Source organism: Cebus imitator, unplaced genomic scaffold (genome assembly GCF_001604975.1).
Source record: "Cebus imitator isolate Cc_AM_T3 unplaced genomic scaffold, Cebus_imitator-1.0 Scaffold129, whole genome shotgun sequence".
Classification (NCBI taxonomy): Eukaryota; Metazoa; Chordata; class Mammalia; order Primates; family Cebidae; genus Cebus; species Cebus imitator.
Window position 1 is genome coordinate 2,869,182 of NW_016107444.1, and position 19,578 is coordinate 2,888,759.

At 40.4% G+C, this 19,578-nt stretch overlaps 1 protein-coding gene across 1 annotated transcript in view; it reads right to left on the minus strand.

Annotated features, from left to right (window-relative positions):
• Positions 1–4,813: 4,813 nt before the first annotated feature.
• The window catches only part of ATPAF1 (ATP synthase mitochondrial F1 complex assembly factor 1), a 29,617-nt gene continuing 14,852 nt past the window's right edge, over positions 4,814–19,578 (minus strand). The window contains exons 6-8 of the mRNA XM_017540925.2: positions 14,074–14,169; positions 12,507–12,614; positions 4,814–5,831 (exon numbers count right to left, since the gene is read on the minus strand). Coding sequence (XP_017396414.1) covers positions 5,637–5,831; positions 12,507–12,614; positions 14,074–14,169 — 399 coding nt within the window. The 3' untranslated portion in view covers positions 4,814–5,636. The remainder of the gene's footprint in view (positions 5,832–12,506; positions 12,615–14,073; positions 14,170–19,578) is intronic.

Sequence of the window (19,578 nt, forward strand, 5' to 3'; positions counted from 1 at the left end):
TTTAGGCCTACACAGGGTCAGGATCATCAACATTGCTAACTTCCACCTCCACATCTTGTCCCACTGGAAGGTTTTCAGGAGCAGTAACACACATGGAGCTGTCATTTCCTATGAGAACAATGCCTTCTTCTGGAATAACTCCTTAGAGACCTGACTGAAGTTGTTTTACAATTGACTTATTTCATTTTTTTGAGATGGAGTCTGGCTCTGTCTCCCAGGTTGGAGCGCAGTCGTGTGATCTCGGCTCACTGTAACCTCTGCCTCCAGGTTCAAACAATTCTCCTGCCTCAGCCTCCTGAGCAGCTGGGATTACAGGTGTGTGCCACCACACCCGGCTAATTTTTGCATTTTTAGCAGAGATGGGGTTTCACCATGTTGGCCAGGCTGGTTTAGAACTCCTGACCTCGTGATACGCCCACCCCAGCTTCCCAAAGTGCTGGGATTACAGGCGTGAGCCACTGCACCCGGCTATTTTTTATATGTAGAAGGAGCATATTCTAAATGATAAAAAATGTAGTAAATACATACACCAGTAATAGCCATTTACTATTATCAAGCATTATATATTGTACTTAATTTTATGCACTATACTTTTTTATTTTTTGAGATAGAGTCTTGCTCTGTCACCCAGGCTGGAGTGCAGTGGTGCCATCTCAGCTCACTGCAGCCTCAACCTCCTGGGTTCAAGGGATCCTCCCACCTTAGTCTCCTGAGTAGCTGGGACTACAGGCATGCACCACTATGCTCAGTTAATTTTTAAATATTTTTGTAGAGATGAGGTCTCACTATGTTGTCCAGGCTGGTCTCAAACTTCTAAACTCAAGGGATCCACCTGACTTGGCCTTCCAAAGTGTTCAGATTACAGGCGTGAGCCACCATATCTGGCCCCCATACACTATACTTTTATATGACTTGAAGTACAGTAGGTTTATACCAGCATCACCACACATAATGCATTGTGCTATAACATTAGCACAGCTATGATGTCACTAGGCAATAGTAAATTTTCAGCTCCATTATAATCTTATGGGACCACGGTTGCATATGCAATCCAACTTGACCAAAACATTGTTATGTAGTTACATGACTAGCTTGGGAGGCCAGCTCTGAGCCCGCAGTACCTCTTGTCTCTTGACAGAAACATATAGCCTCTGAGACTTTAACACTGTCTACCTGTCATTCCCCATTAAGCCGTAAGTACTTCATGGGTGGGTACCTAGTCTGGCAAGCTTTGCATCCTCCATAGCATGCAGTAGAGTTCCTTAACTCTCTTTGCCTCTTTTCTGAGATGGCATTGATCAGTTTATCTTGTACTGTAATCATTCATGTCAGGGCCATGCCACTGAACTGCGGGCTCCTAAAAGGTAGATACTGAACCTTTATATCTGTCCAGAAACAAGCATTCTTAGCTTGGCTCTGCTTCAGGTGTTAACACTTACTGTTCTTTTTACTTAGTTCTCTTTCCCCAGCTCATGAATCGGCTGCCACTGCTGCAGAGATGCCTCTCCTGATTAAGTTTTGCCGCCACTCCATAGTCTATAATATTAGTTTTTAATTTTCATAGCACTACCATATTTGAAATAATTTTATTGGCTTATTTGTCTTCTTTACAAGCTATAAACTACATGAGAACAGCAGCCTTATTTGCTATGTTCATTGCTATATTATCCAGTTTTTTTTTAACAGTGCTTGGCAAATAGGTGCTCAATAAGTGTGAGTGAATGCTGACTCAATGCCAAATCAAATGACTGGGAAGTGAGCATTAGTATCTCTTCTCCAAGACTGAACAAAAGGTTAGTATGGAGAATGCAACATAAAACATGTGGCTCCAGCTTCCAAACTGGTTGAAGAAAGAAGTGCCAGTATGACCATCCGAGAAGAAGACAAAGCAAACTATAATCAGGTGTAGGTGTTAGGCACAGAATTAGAAGCAAGAGAGAAACAGGCAGTGGCTGAAACACAGCTTGAGAGCAGGAATCATACCCTATTCATCTTTCTGTGTCTAGCACTTAACATAGTGGCTGCAGAGTAGATGCTGTGAGCAACTGTTAAGTTGTACTGTGTAATGGTCCACCAAGGTAATGCCAGTGGATCAGGTGAGGTACAGAGACTGTGTATAACTTGGTATTTTGATTTGCAAATATTCCCACTCAACAAATTCTCGATCTAAGTGTATTAAGAGATTCTTTTAAATCTAGGGTATTTAAATAAAGGTACATACACAAGACAATGTTTTGGCTGAAATCCATGTTACCTATTTATTCAACAAAAAACTAAGTATTTCTATGGTCCAGGCCATGTCCTTGGCACTGGGAACAGAGATAAATCCTGGCTCTCAAGGAGCTCACAGTCTAGTTGGGGGAAAAAGACACAAGAATAAATAAATATAAAGTATCTGGAGTTTGCAAAGGGGGCCACTACGGGAGACAAAGAGCAGAGGAACCTAAATAATCCTGTAGTTAGCATCCACGGGAAAGAAAGACCTGGCAATGTACATTTTTGTAAAGAATAAATAAGGCAATGGTTATCAAAGTGTGGTTGGCTAATTACCTACATTAGAATTATCTGGAGCACATATTAACAAGTAGATTCCCAGTCCCTTCTGTACAATCTTGATTTAGTGCAGGAAGGTAGGGTTGAGGCCTGAGAATCTGCATTTTAAAAGCATTCTAGGTGATTCTACCGCATCTTAAAGTTTGAGAACTGATGAGATAAAGTTTGTTCTTTTAACTGGCATAAAGAATGATCTACACATCTGAAATGCTAACTTGTATTAGTCTTTAATGAGGGGCAAGGGAAGTAAAGGATGGTAGTTGATATTTTCTACTGTAGTGAAGTTAATTGAACTCTCACAATAATCCTATGAGGTAGATAATATTATCCCTATTTTTGATGGAAAAACCCAGAATTAGATAGTTTAAGCAATTTGTTCAACAACATAGAGCTAATGAATAGAAACACTAACATACGAACCCAGATTCACTTAATTCTAAAGCCTGTCCACTTTCTCTAGCACCATCCATGCTAGCTAGCACCAGGGAACAAACTGACTGATCAAATGGCAAATTTTCTTTGAGTTCTTTGCCAGATCTTTCTAGGTAAATAAATACAAAGAACAGCTACATGTACTTTAGTCATGCCCAACATAATTATTCATGGACATATCCTTCTTGGCAGGTAGGGACTGAGGGCAAAGCCAGGAGGAGTGATTAAAACAAATGGCCATTTCTTACTTTTTTTTTTGAGATGGAGTCTCACTCTGTCACCCAAGCTGGAGTGCAATGGTGTGGTCTCGGCTCACTGCAACCTCCTCCTCCCAGGTTCAAGCGATTCTCCCACCTCAACCTCCCAAGTAGCTGGGACTATAGGCGTGTGATACCACACCTGGCTAATTTTTGTATTTTTAGTAGAGATGGGGTTTTACTATGTTGGCCAGGCTGGTCGCAAACACCTGACCTCGTGATCTGCCCGCCCCAGGCCCCCAAAGTGCTGGGATTACAAACGTGAGCCACCGTGCTTGGCCCCTGTTTCTTACTCCCTTTTCCATCATTTCTTCACCTGCTGGTGGAGGTGTAACAATGTATCATGTAAGGCTAATAAGTGGGTCCATCTGGAAAGAAAAGCAAACATAACTGGATACGCATAAAAACAACCCCATGTGATGTCAAAAATTATTAGGACCCAAAACATTCAGAAGGTCAGAAGGCATTTAATGAAAATAGAAGTGCTGATAAGACTCAAGTTTCTCAAAAGATAAACTGCCAGGACCAGAAGCAGGTCCAGAATTTACATTAGGAAACAGCTCAACTTTAGAGAAATAGTGAAAAGATAGCAGCTTCCCCAGGTTAAACAAATACTGTCCGTCTCTCTTAATACATAGACTCAAAGATACAACAAAAGAGACACAGCTCAGAGAATAGTGAAATGTCCATTCTATTTAAGGAGCTTAGGGACAGGCCCAACCTACAAAAAGCCTTCTGGAAGAAAACACACACACACAAACTGCAAATATTGCTTAAATTCCCACTCACCACATTCTGCATCATCCAACCAGATCTTAGGCAGGAGCAGCAAAGTGGAGCATGTTAGATCAATAAAGAAATGTCAGGTAAGGTGCAGTGGCTCACACCTGTAATTCCAGCACTTTGGGAGGCCAAGATGGGTGGATCACTTGAGGCCAGGAGTTCGAGACCAGCCTGGCTAACACGGAGAAACCCCATCTCTACTAAAAATACAAAAATTAGCCAGGTGTGGTGGCATGTGCCTGTAATCCTAGCTACTTGGGAGGCTGAGGCAGGAGAATCACTTGAACCAGGGAGGTAGAGGTTGCAGGGAGCTGAGATTGCACCACTGTACTCCAGCCTAGGCAAGACGGAGTGAGACTTCATCTCAGGAAAAAAAGGAAGAGAAAGAAATGCCATAGTAAAGGCAGCTGACAACAATACTGGAGGCTTTGGGTTCAGGAGGCTGGTGTGTAACCACTGTCCTTTCCTATTACTGAGCTTGGTGCCACAACAGTGACACTACAAACAAAAGATGGATTTCCAGCACTGGAGAGCTACTTTCTTATTTCTGGCATTCCAAGCAACTGTTGAGTCCCAAGATGATTTTTGATAAAATCAGCCCATAGCCCTGATACTATGGACAGTACATAACTTAGATTTCATTATTTTGTAGAACAAAGATTGCAAGCCAGACTTAAAAAAAAATTATTGCTATATTTTCCCCACATCCAAATCTGGGAACAGTTGCTTTCACCCACTTTTTTGTATCATGTTTAGAGTTGTTTTCAAAAAAATCATGCAAATCTGGATTAATCTTCGTCTTACAAAAGCATTTTATTTACACTGCACTGATTCACTCCTTCAAACACACAGCTTCTAACAGGTGGAGTTAGAGAAGTGGGTGCCAAAAACTATGGCTTAATAGTATGCAGGCCCTGTACTGTTTATCTAACTATATCTGAAATTGGCTGATACCCCAAGCCAGCTATACTAAAGGCATCTCTAGGGGACATCATCTAGATGAAGTCTTAATCTTGATGGGTATATCTGGTTATTCTACAGTGTGAACAGGATGTTTGGCTTATGCTTTTGTCCAACTGACTGGTGCATGGGAAGCATTAAAGCCCATCTCTAACTATAGCAGGTCTTCAAGCTTATTATTATCCTGTCACGATTTTATAAAGATGACAAACTCATCATTTGGGAGCTATGAGGTCAAAATGGCCAGAATGCAACTGCGCTGTTACACTGTGCAAAATAAGTCAGATGTTTTGTATGTCCTTGGTTGTCTTTTGTTGTAACTTCAAACACTTAAAAAAGGAAACCTCAAGTATGCTGAGGTAATTATCAGAATGTTCGGGTATCTTCATTCCTGAATATCAAGTAATAGGGCTCATCTCCATGACTGCTTGCAGTAAGACATAGGGCAACTCATTACCAACTGCTCATTATAGATGCTGAGCTCTTAAGTTCTTGAGGAGTGGGTGGGCTCTAGACTATCAAGGACTAAGCCAACTAGCAAGAGCTAAGCTACAACATTTTATGGCTAGATAGAAGTCATTCTCCATCATTTTTCATAGTCCTTTTTTTCTTTTTTTTTTGGACTATAGTAAAGGGCCAACCTGTACACTTCTAAGTCTTATTTTGGTTCTGGGCACATTTCAGTTCTGCTCCAAGTCCGCTTTGCTCCAATTCAGCGATGACAGACATATATTTGAACTCATTTGGTCTGAGGTTAAAGGTCTCCACTAACCCATAGGTCTCTTTCCGGTCAGTAGCATAGAAGAGCTGAACTTGGTTGGCGATGCACTGTGCCTCAGCAACATTCTGTGAGGTAAGGTAAAAAGAATAATGAGGTCCTTTCTTGCACAGGGCCACAAAGCTCTTGTCTCAGTTCTGTGTTGGGTGGGGGCCCCCGCCCAAGAGTCACCACTTCTAGAAAGTTTCCCTAACTTCCTGATGTCCCTAGTCTTTGTTAGGTGCCCCTTCCCTGTGTACCAAATCATCCTCTGCTTACCATTATCATAGTATTTATCATACTGTATTATATTTTTTTCTTTTTTTGTCTATTTTCTCTAGTACAAATTCCTCAAAGACATAGATCGTGGTTTATTTTATATCTCTGCACACAGTGACATCTGGTGAATGTTTACTGAATAAATTAATGTACATGTTCACATTATACCTCTTCATCCAGTTCCTTAATAATTGTTAAATATGTCTCAAAAGGGAAATAAGAGAGCAATGGTTACCCAGCTCTAAGAACCAGTTTGTGAGTGAGAACTAAGTTCTTGACTAATCAGACATACACTTGAATAAAACCTATTATGATACCACCTTGGTCAGAAAAGTACTCCCAGAGCCGGCTGTAATGGTTTCAAAATTTGCCCACAAATTTTATGATACTCCTCCCTTTGATAGAGCCTAATTTCCCTTTCCTTGAGTGAGGGCTACACTCAATGATTTCCTGCTAACAAATAGACTATGACAAAATGGCTGGGGGCATTGGTATGAGCCTATAGTCTCAGGAAGCTGAGGTGGGAGGACTGCTTGAGCCTGTCTGGGTAATGCAGTGAAACCCTATCTCTTAAAAAAAAAAAGACTATGAAAAATGATGGAGAATGACTTCTAACAAGCCATAAAAGGTTGTAGCTTCTCTCTTGCTATCTTTCTTGCTCTGGGAAAAGTCAGTTGCCATGTTGTGAGGACATTCTAGCAGTCCTATAGAAAAGCTAACATGACGAGGACATGAGGCCTCTCCCAAGAGTCATGTGAGAGGGGCTGGATGTGGATGCTCAAGCCCAATCAACCTTTGGATGACTGTACCCTTAGACAACATCTTGAGAGCAACCTCATAAGACTCTAAGCCAGAATCACTCAGCTAAACTTCTCCTCAATTCCTGAACCACAGAAACTGTGAGGTAATTTTGTTGTTTTAAGCCACTAGGTTTTGTAGTAATTTGTTATGCAGCCATTTATAACTAATACGTCAGCAAGGGCCCAGGGAAGAGAAAGGGCCGCCTTCTTTAAAGCTCAGTAAGAGGCCACTCTACATGACAGAGGTGGAGAAATTAGCCAGATATGATAGCATGAGCCTGTAGTCTTAGCTACTCGGGAGGCTGAGGCAGGAGGATCACTTGAGCCCAGGAGTTTGAGGCTGCACTGAGCTATAGTCATGCCAGTACACTCCAGCGTGGGTAACACAGCAAAACTCTATCTCTAAAAAAAATTATATAAAAATAAAAATTAAAAAATGAGAGAGATGGGGGTAAGGACATAGTGTACACTTTCAAACCTTGCAAAAGAGTCACCTCAGACAACCCTAACTTTTGCCATACATTCTGCAGTTCCAGTTGGTCAGAAGTACTTGTCCATTATTATCACTGTGTTCATATGGCCAAAATTAAACCTCAAAAGATAATGAAAAATTCCCAGTAAAAACTGACTGCCAAAAGTGTGCTATGTCTAGCTAGAAAATGATGAAGATGGGTTTATAAATAACAGGCTGTGCTCTACCTCTATTCCCTCTGTGGGACTTTCAGGTCATTTCTCATGAGCAGGCACTAATCTCTGAGACTGCATCTTCAATCAAAAACCTTTTCCCAAAAAGCTGGCTACTTCAAATTAATAGAATTTTAAAGCTAGAAGGGACCTCAGAGATCACCCAGTTCTCATTTAATAGGCTAGGAAACCAAAGTAGATGAGGTTCAGGGATGGGCCCAAGGTCAAGTAGCCAGCCAAGGTCACAGCCAGGATCAGACCTCTAGACTCTCTGGCTGGTATTCCCCCCATTTCATCCTGCTTTTGTTTCTGGTAAGGCAAGATAATTAAGATTGATTAAGGTCAATAACTCTACTTCATCCATTTTACCTTTCTTAAATTCACCGATGCCTCAAGAGCAAATCATTTCTGAAGCAAGTGCACTGCCGTAATCTGAGGATACTACCATTCTCTCAGCCCCTGGTCTACAGGGCCTCTGACATCAACTTTTATCTGAAGCTGGGGGTGGTGAAGGCAGGAGTAAGTTCAGCTGTGTTCATCCTAGAACACTGCTGTTCAAACTATTCTATAGAATCCTAGGGGCTCTGTGGAGGTGCCTCAGGTCCCTTCCCCTCTCTTTTAGCTGTCATATCCTGGGGTTTTACATAATCAGATTTTGTTTGGATAAAGGGATCCTCCTACTACTTTAAAGAGAAGTTTGAAGACCACTAGTGCAGTGAGTAGGAAGGTAAGACACAGGGAGAGATGTCTATCTCTCATGGAGGGTTATAGAAAGGCAACCCCCACCACGCTTATTCTCCCCCTGCCTTTTGTTCTCTTGGCTCTCAACATGAAGCAATAGTCTCCTCCTTTCCAAGACCCAATAAGATAAATATACTAACTCCCTGTGCTGCCCAATAAAGAGGTATTTTAACAAACTGGATTCCTCCCTCTCTTTCAATCTTCAAATCTATAATCAGTGCACCAAGTCCTGCCTATTTTATTCCCTACATATTTCTGGGGTCATTCTCTTTCTTCCATCTCTATTACCACTGCTCTGGCTCAAGTTTTGACCACTTCTTGTGCAGACTATTGCAACTGACTTCTAAATTATCATACTGACCAGACTTGAACCGCAGAATGTTTAGGAAGCAGATAATTAAGGTTAGTGGTCTTAAAATCCAACTCCTTATGGGTTCTTCTCTATTCAAATCCTTTAACGACTCCTTCCATGCCCTTAGGGTAAAGCCAAATCTCTAAACACAACCCACCAAACCTCCTTATATACACAGACATACACACACACACAAGTGATACCAAGCTCTTTATAACACTCCAAGTCATTTTATGTCTCTCAGCATTTACTTATGTTATTCCCTCTGTCAGAAATATTTCTCCCCTTCTTTATTGGGCTAAACTCCTGCTGGTGTTTGAAGGTTCAGCCCGGGTGTCATCTCCAGGAAATCTTACTCCCTTTGGCCAGGGATACCACCCCACTCTCTACCCCTAGAGCCTTCTGCATGTCTATCCTAGCATTTACTGCATTTCAATGAAATCATCTATTGACAATAGATGTGGAGCCAAATAAAGCTAGGTTTTTGAATATTCCATTAGTTTTTCAGCAAGTTAGTTCAGAAGAAACCTCTAGTTTCCATGTATTTCTATTCATTTGAAGTTAATGCTTTGTACCATAGTTGGAAATACTACGCTTAAAGTGCACAGTTCATGCATGAGTATACAGGGGATCATATATTTACGTTATACTTCTAAGTTTCCCTTCTTTAAGTCATGTACAATCAGTTCTAACATGTCTAGTTCTATATTTACTGCATTGGAGCCTCACAGTCAAGCTGATTTATACAACACAAATATATATTATCTTGTATGCTCTCAAATGTTAAAAGGCCAGGAAGCAAATTTTAACAATGATGAGAAATGTGCAGCAGTTTGAGACCACCAGAGTGAGGTGGTAAAAATGGCAAAAAGCAGAATGGGCCTTCTCTGACCTCTGGGATCCACTTTTAATGTGATTAGATGTGTGCTTTGCCAAAGACCAGAAAATATACTACACTCTCTATTTTGTCATTCACTTGCATGATTAAATTATTTCCTATCTGCTCACTTTCAACTTCCACAACCCACTAGGACTCAAAATTCTTATTGTCTCTAACCTCCCTTATATTTTCACTTTCCTTATGACCCAGCTTCCATTATGTGGTCAATAAACATTGCTTTGCATTCACCTTTACTTTCGTTCAGGCCACAGATAATATGTAAATAAATGAACACGGCTGTGTTCCAATAAAACTTGAAATACTACTTTTCTTTAATGATAGTCTTTATTATTAAATAAATAATTTCTTTATTTCTATAACAATAAAGAGTTTTCCCATCTAACCATTTAAAGAGATAGGAAACATTCTTTTTTATTTTATTTATTTATTTATATAAAGATGGGATTTCACCATATTGGTCAGGCTGGTCTTGAACTCTTGACCTCAGGTGATCCGCCCACCTCAGCCTTCCAAAGTGCTGGGATTACAGGTGTAAGCCACCGCGCCCGGCTAAGATAGGAAACATTCTTAACTTGCAGGCCTTATAACAACAAGCAGTGGGCTGGATTTGGCCCACAGGCTGTAGTTTGCTGACGCTTGTCCTAGACAACAATTTTGTACTTCCTCTTTTTGACTAAAATGTCCAACATTTTCCCAACCTTGCTTTCAGCTGATAACTTTTCTTTCTTTTCACTGAGCTATCTGTAGAAAACTTATACCACTACCTCTATCCATCTAATTATATCAATGTCTTTACACCCTGGCTTCTCTCCTGCTATCATATTCCTGGTAAAAATCAACCTGCATTACCAGACTTGCCTACTCAAATATATCACTTCTTCCCCCAGTTATTTCCCTTTCTACTGGAACTTTCTTTTGAGACAGGGTCTGGGTCTGCCATTCAGGCTGGAGTGCAATGGCACAATCTCAGCTCACTGTAACCTCTGCTGCTGGGGCTTAAGTGATCCTCCTATCTTAGCCTTCTGAGCAGCTGAGATTACAAGTTGCATGCCACCATGCCTGGCTAACTGTTGTATTTTTTGTAGACACAAGGTTTCACCGTGTTGGCAAGGCTGGTCTCAAACTCCTGAGCTCAAGCGATCTACCTGCCTCAGCCTCCCAAAATGCTGGGATTACAAGCATGAGACACTGTGCCCAGACTCTTACTGGACCTTTCCCATCAGCATACAAATATGATGCTATCTTTCTCATATTTGAAACAAAAGATACCCTTGGCTGTACTTCTCCACCTCCAGCTAATACCCCATTCTCTCCTTCCCTTTATAGAAATGCCCCTTGAAAGAGTTTCTAAGCTGATTCTTCATGGTTTCTCTTTCCATCCTCTCTTAAATCTACTCCAATCACACTTTTATGAAACTGCTCTTATAAGGCCCCCAGTGACTTCCATGTTTGTGAAATCAGTAAATTCTCAGCCCTCATCTCATTTGCCCGAAAAAACAAGGGAGATTTGGTAAGTTGAATCATCCCTATTCCTCGAAACATTCAATTTTAGCTTCTAGGGCATTCTACAATCTTAATTTTCCTTCTACCTCACGACCATTCCTCCTTTATCTTTGATGATGCTTCTTCATTTCTCAAGGGATGAAGACCCCTCTCTCAGTTCTTAGTTCTCTTCTCATCTCTATTTTTACTTACTTGCTTGGTGATTTCATTCAGTCCCATGGTTTTAAGTACAATCTGTATGCTGACAATTCCCATATTTACACATCCAGCCTGGACCTCTCCCATGAATCCAGGCTCATATATCTAATTGCCTACTACTTGAATATCTAATAGGCATCTCAGATTTAACCCATACAAAAGTGAGCTCCTGATTTCCCTATCAAACCTATTCCTCCTGCAATCTTTCCTATCTCAGTTAATGGCAACTCTATATTTTTGGACAGAATTTTGGGTAACTTTCAGTTGATGTGATGAATGGAAGCCTTTATGTGGAAGGAAGAATGGGAGAGATGGAACTGAATAGCTTCAAGAATAGGGAAGTAGAATCTTCATTGTGTCCTAGGTTTGTGGCTTACTGCTACTGTGATATTAGTTGAGTGACATCACTTCTTTCCCCCTATGCAGCTGGTAAGATAAAGAGAAAAAATAAGTGGGTATTGCAATGAAGACTTAGAAGGAAGTGTCCACTGTTTGGGGACATTCTGAACTTAACCTTTCCCAGCTAAATGTGATCACAATGAGCAAGGACTAGACAAACAGAATGTACAGCAATCACAACACTGCTCCTGGCACCTGGATGTGCAGAGAGAACATAGTGGGCATCATTAGCTATGAACATATGGTCAATGCTCTATCTCAGTGATTTCCATCCAGGAATGGGAAAAGGAGGAAAGAAAATCACTATAAATGATGAATGTTGTACACACGAACAGTATGAAGGAAGATAAAATATTGACAGCTATCCTAGGCTTCCCTACAGCTCTTCCCTATAATTAAGAAGCCATTTACTTGACTATAATTTCTTACCTGAAACTCTTAGGGCCTGATGTGTCTTGGATTCAGAATTATTGAATTTTAGAAAGGTAATAGGTACAGACACTGTATATGTATATTATGTGACTCCCCATACTCAAACACATTAATATTTCCCTAGTAAAATGCATAATACACCATACCAAGTGGGATTAATTATATAAATAGTTTCACATCAATTTAAAAATTTAGTTACCAAATGAGTTCAAGTTTACATAAGGTTTTGTGACAAAATGAGAACAAAAACATTTTGTTCTCAGAGCCCATGGGTTTCAGAATTGTGAATAAATGATTAAGGATCTGTACTAACCTCAGATCGGAAGATCTTGAGCAAGACAACTTTACTGTCAACTTTAAAATAAATAAGAAACAAGCTATATGTAGCTCTCTGAAATTTCCTGAGCTTCGGCAGAAGAGTAATACCTTCAGTGCCACAAGGTAAATCCAAAGAGTTTTACAAGTTAATTCTTACCAGAAATGTGGAATCCATTTCTGCAGTCATCAGCACTATGCCTTTTTCTTCCTTAAGTTCAGGATAGTGATATAAAATCAGCTGGCTGGCTGCAGCTTCCCCTCGGGTCTGCAAGGTGGAATGCTTATCAAGGCTCAATAAGGTACCATCACAACAAACTACAATTTCAAAGCAATAGAGAGTTTAGAGGAAATTCTGGCTCTTAACAGCTCCTTGGGTGGCTAGTGAGTTGGAGGACTGGTATGTGGCAGTAAGGTTAGGACTGCAAAGTCACAGTGAAACTGACAGTTTGCACAGTGTTATTTATGTCTTCAACTGGAAAAGGTTTGGATTTTTTCCCAGAAAATATTTACAGTAGGCAGTGAATCCATCACTGTGACCATATGTTTAAAAACAAAATGGCACAAGCAGCTACCAAATCAAGTTCTAAAGAAAGTAAGATGCCTGTGTAATTGCCACTTTTATGGACTAGTGCATTTCACAGCTGAAATCTACTCCCCTTGGCTGGCTCTGAAGACTGAGCTCTTTTAAGCTGTAGCAGGAGCTGGAGAGTTTGCACATGAGCCAGATTTGTAATGCGCAGTTATAAAATATAATCTGGGTCGGGGCAGGGGGTGGGGGGCGTGAAGGGGAGAAGGGGAGATGGAGGATGGAATCGCCATAATTTTATGAAGAATGATCAGGGCAGTGGTTACTAAACCTCAAGTCTAGACCAAGTAGAGAGGATGGGTTCAAAGCTAAAGTCCCTATACAGCACAGGAGGAAACAACTACATTCAAAAGAAGATTCCTGGACCTTATCTCTAAAATTTCAGCAAGAGTCTTTTTAATTATACATATCCAACTATCACTAGGGTACTTGCAATAGTTCATTTTTCTTGGACATACTTCTAATGTTATACTGATCATTTTGGTTATTATTCTAATATTATATTAATCACTTTTATTGTAATTATGTTTCTGGATCTTTCTCCTATACTTGAATATTAGCTCCATGAAGGCAGGGATCTTGTCTCATAGATCTCCAAGCCTTAGCACAGTTCCCAACACAATCCCATAATATTTAAAAGTTAGGGTTAAATCTAGTATTTAAAAGTTAATATTGTTTTATTGGAAATAAAGAACAAAAAGGAAGGAAGCAAACAAAACAACATTTACTAAACAAACTATTCACTTAGCATGTTGGGAGATGTTGACTCAGTTAATAAAACACATTTAAGACTTGGAGCTTTCCTCAAGTGGCTTGTAGCGTGGGTTAAAAAAATAACTATCATAACTCAGGCATGTTTGTTAAAGTGAGGCACATGCAGCATATACAATTAGAGGTTTGGGGAAGAGACAAAAGAGAATCAGAAGTAGTCAGAGAAGGTGTTTTGGAGTCTTTTCCAATTTCCAGGTATTGAGGAGGGCCTAGAAAACTAGCCCAACATAAAAAGTATGACAATTCATCAGTGCCACAACAATAAATGCTGGGAGTCAGCAGATACTCTACGTTCTTGAGCCTCAGCAAGGGTCCCTAGTCCCACCAAGACGTAGTCCTCTCTAGAGGAAGGGCACAAGCCACCTACCTGAATATTTATAAGTGCAGTGAAGTGGAGTTCAGTACCTGTCCATTGTCCTACGAAGAACTCATAACCTTCCCTTCTTGGCAGAGCACACAGAAACTGTGAAAAACAGATACACAAGGAGATGGATGAATAAATAAAATAATTTGCTCTATATCCAAACCACCTTTAACATTTGTTCTGTTTCCTCCATATTTGGTTTTTAAAACATTTTTTATTTTTTTGAGACAGGCTCTCACTCTATTGTCCAGGCCGCAGTGCAGGTGTGATCATAGCTCACTGCAGTCGTGATGTGCTAGGCTCAGGTGATCCTCCCACTCAGCCTCCCAAGCAAGTAGCTGGAACTATAGGTGTGCACCACTAAACTACTTTTTTTTGTTGTTTTTTGTTTTTTTTGATAGAGACAAGGTTTTGCCATGTTGCCAAGGCTGGTCTTGAACTCCTGGGCTCAGGCAATCCACCTCCTTCAGCCTCCTAAAGTGATGGGATTATAGGTGTGAGCCACTGCTCCCAGCCTAAAACGTTTTTTTAAAATCAAGAAATTCATATGTGGCAATAAACACTCATGTACTTATCAATCCACCTAAGAAAGCATCAGAAATACAACTGAGGTTCCCTCTGCATTCCCTTCCAGTCCCATCCCAGAGTTAACATCTATCCTGCATTTGGTGTGTCTGTCCTTCTTTTTCATATTTTAATACTTTTAATGTATATGTATATAACTGTAAGTAAGAAGTAGTACTTTACAGGCCAGGCATGGTGGCTCACACCTGTAATTCCAAAATTTTGGGAGGCCAAGGTGGGAGGACCACTTGAGCTCAGGAATTTGAGGCCAACCTGGGCAATATACTGAGACCCTGTCTCTACAAAAAAAACACAAATAGTTGGGTGTGGTGGCATGCGTCTGTTGTCCCAGCTACTTGGGAGGCTTAGGCAGGAGGACTGCTCGAGCCCAGGAGACCAGGCTGGGCAACATAGTGAGACCCTATCTTTACAAAAAAATTTTAAAAACAGTAGTTTATAAGTTTAAACACTTAAATCTTATCAAAGTATGTGTATCCTTTTGTAACTTTTTTTTACTTCACATTATGCTTCTGAGATTTATCCATGTTGATAACTGTAACTCTTAATTCATAAATTTCTCACTGTTGTATGGAATTCTACTGTAGAAATTTATCACTATCCTTCTCTTGATGAACGTTTCAATTTCTTTTTTTCTTTTTTTTTTTTTTTTGAGACAGCGTTTTGCTCTTGTTGCCCAGGCTGGAGTGCAATGGTGTGATCTTGGCTCACCGCAACCTCCAATTCCTGGATTCAAGTGATTCTCCTGCCTCAGCCTTCCAAGTAGCTGGGATTACAGGCATGTGCCACCATGCCCAGCTAATTTTGTATTTTTAGTAGAGATGGGGTTTCTCCATGTTGGTCAGGCTGGTCTTGAACTCCCAACCTCAGGTAATCCACCCACTTCGGCCTCCCAAAGTGCTGAGATTACAGGCATAAGCCACTGCGCTGGGCCACATTTTAATTTCTAAACTTTCTAATGCTGCTGAATTAGCTCTTGTTCCAATTGTTTAATTACTTCATATTCTATTGGATGAGGCTGATATTGGAGCATGGCTCCAGACTAAACACCAAAAAATGGTAAGTTTTATGCTCAAGGTGCTTAGAATTGGGGATGAGTAGTGGAGAAGAGAATGGTAACAAAAGTATAAGGCAGCCCAATCCACATTAGTCACAAAATTATCTTCTTATTGCCAACCACTCAGGCTTCAATTTATTATTATTAGATGAGGTAAACTTAGTGCCCACCTGACAGATGATCCCTTGCTAGGGAAATTTTTTTTTTTTAAGAGCTTTATTGAGGTATACTTGAAATACAACAAATTGCACATATTTAAAGTATACAATTTGATGAGTTTGACATATGTGTACTGTGAAACCATAACCAAAATCAACATAATGAACATAGTTACCACTTCCAAGTTTTCTTTGTCCTTTTGAGGTTCATAGTTCCCTGTCCCTCACTGTCCCTAAGCAACCACTGATTTGCTTTCTGCCACTATAGGTTAGTGTGCATTTGTAAAATTTTGTAAAAATGGAACCACAGGGCCGGGTGCGATGACTCACGCCTGTAATCCCAGCACTTTGGGAGGCTGAGGTGGGCAGATTGCCCGAGCTCAGGAGTTCAAGACAAGCCTGGGCAACACGGTGAAATCCCGTCTCTACTAAAATATAAGAAATCAGCCGGGCATGGCTGAGAGTGCCTGTAGTCCCAGTTACTCCGAGGCAGAGGCTGCAGTGAGCGGAGATCGCTGGAGTGCACTGCACTCAAGCCTGGGCGACAGAGCGAAACTCCATCTCAAAAAAAAAAAAAAAAAAAAAAGGAACCACAGAATAAGTACTTTTTTTGGTTTGGTTACTTTCACTCGGCATAATTGTTTCATGATCTATCCATGTGTGGGGACAAGAGTGACTTTATTTTAAATGCTAGTCCACAATGTGACTTCTGATTAACCCCAAGTCCAGGAATGCCTCCCAAATGCTTAGTTGATGTAATACTCTTTATGTAGAAACATCTATTCATTGTAAGTTTCTTCCAAAACAATCCTTGATGCTGTTGCAGAAATCATAGCTGTAGGTGGATGACTGTATCCACCTATACATTCCTTCCAGAGCATGTATACTTTCCCCAAGATGTAAGATATATTGGGTCTGTCTAGTTGTGGTGTGGAGATACACTTGTCTTGCAGCCACCCAATACTACACTTCTGTATTTAAGTTCCCCCAATAAATCATCCTGTACCCACAAACTGGATTTGCCTGCCTCCTTCTTTGGCTTCAGGTCCTTCAGTATTTGGGGGTTGTTTTCCACCTGTGGGCCTCTTGTGGAACACCATGTTGTTGCATGTACCAACAGTTGATTCCTTTTTATTGCTAAATGTTATTCCATTGTATATGGACACACACACACACACACTCTCTCTCTCTCTCTTCACAATTTCTGTGCACTAGACATTTGAATTGTTTCCAGGATTTGGTTATTACAAATAAAGCTGCTTGAACATTTGTGCACAAGTCATTCGATGGACATATTCTTTGAGTTCTCTTGGGAAAATATCTAGAAATGGAATGGCTAGTTAGTATAGCAGGTATATGCTTAATTTTTAAAGAAACTGCCAAACTATTTTCTGAAGTGCTTGTGCCATTTTGCAATATAACTGGCAGCATATGAGAGTTCCAAGTGCTCCACATTCTTACCGACACTTGGTATGATTAGTTTTCGAAATTTTAGTCATTCTAATGGTATCTCACTGTGGCTGTAATTTAGATTCCCATTATGACTAGTGATGTCACGCATCATATTTTCAGGTGCTAATCTGCTATTCTTTTATAAAATGTTCAAATCTTTTGTCCATTTCTGTCCATCCTCCCATTGTTGAGTTATAAGAGTTTCTGACATAACTTGAGCTGCTTATACCTCTTGGCTACTGTGACTAATGTTGCTATGAATGTAGAAGCTATTTGGGTATACAAATAAAATGTTTTAATTTTGATGAAATCTATTTATTTTTATTTATTTTTTTTGAGACAGAGTCTCACTCTGTTGCCCAGTCTGGAATGCAGTGGCGTGATCTTGGCTCACTGCAACCTCCACCTCCCAGCTTAAAGTGATTCTCCTGCCTCAGCTTCTGGAGTAGCTGGGATTATAGGTACATACCACCACACCCAGCTAATTTTTGTATTTTTAGTAGAGATGAGCTTTTGCCATGTTGGACAGTCTGGTTTTGAACTACTGACCCTGAGTAATCTGCCTACCTCAGCCTCCCAAAGTGCTAGAATTACAGGCTTGAGCCACCACATCTGGTTTATTTTTATTTTTTTGAGACAGGGTCTCACTCTGTTGTCTAGTCTGGGCTCACTGCAACTTCCACCTCAAGTGATACTCCCACCTCAGCCTCTGGAGCATCCGGGACAACAGGTGCTTGAATTTTTTTTTTTAAATAGAGACAAGGTCTCACTATATTGCCCAAGGCGATTTTTTTCTTTTACAGTTTATGCTTTTTGTAATGGACTTACAACATCTTTGCCGAACCCAAGGTAATTTAGATTTCTTCTTTTAGAAGTTACATTATGGGCCAGGCATGGTGGCCTGAGGCAGGCGCATAACCTGAGGTCAGGAGTTTGAGACCAGCCTGGCCAACATGGTAAAACCCTGTTGCTACTAAAAATACAAAAATTATCTGGGTGTGGTGGTGGGCTCCTGTAATCCCAGCTACTCAGGAGACTGAGGCTCAAGAATCGCTTGAACCTGGGAGGCAGAGGTTGCAGTGAGCCGAGATTGTGTCACAGAAATCCAGCCGGGGGGAAAGAGCAAGCCCCTGTCAAAAAAAAAAAAAAAAAAAGAAGTTACGTTTACTTCTGTGATCTACTTTCAGTTCATTTTCGTATGTAATGTGAGGTAAAAGTAGAGGTTCATTTTTTGTGCATGATACTCAATTGTTTTAGCAGCATTTGTTGAAAAGAATACCCTTTCTCTAATTTATTGACACCTTTGTTGAAAAACCACTAACCACATATGTTCATCTATCTCAGGACTCTACTCTCTTCTATTAATCTACATGTCTATCTTTGTGTCAATACCATACTGTTTTCATTACTGTATTGTTGCAATAAGTCTTGAAATAAGGAAATGTAAGTCCTCAAGCTTTGTTCTTTTTCAAAATTGTTTTAGCTATCTCAGGTCCTTTGGATATCCAAGTAAAATTTTAAAACCAGCTCATCAATTTCTTAAAGGCCTATTGGGGTTTTGACTGGTATTGTATTTAATTTGGAGATCAATTAGGAGAGAACTGGCACCTTAACAATATGAAAGCCTAGGCATAGTGGCTCACACCTGTAATCCCAGCACTTTGGGAGGCTGAGGCAGGAGGACTGCTTGAGCTGAGGAGTTTGAGATCAGCCGGGGCAACATAAGTGATATATTGGCTTTACTAAAAATCAAAAAAATTAGCTGAGCATAGGAGTGCATGTCTGTAATCCTAGGTACTTAGAAGGCTGAGGTGGGGGCACTGCTTGAGCCCAGGAGATTGAGGCTATGGTAAGCTATGACCACACCACTGCACTCCAGTGTGGGCAACTGGAGTGTAGATCCTGTCTCAAAAAACAAAACAAAAGAAAACAAAAGGTTACAAACCGAGCCATCCAATTCATGAACATGGTATATATCATTTCTATTTACTTAGAATACTCTGCTTTTCGGTAAGGTTTCCAAAAATTTTTTGAAGACCCTAGAAATCATTACTGACGCCAAGTCAGCTGGTCTACCTTACCTACTCCTTTTCCCTTAGGCCTTCTGGCAGCTCAGTATGTCAGCAACAATTTCTTAATTCCTTTTAGGCACATATTACCAGGATAACATAGCCAAAAAAACTGTGAAGAAAACTGCCAATAAAATAGGCATCTCAGCCCAGTTTGAACAGCTATTTTTTTTTTTTTTTTTTTTTTTTT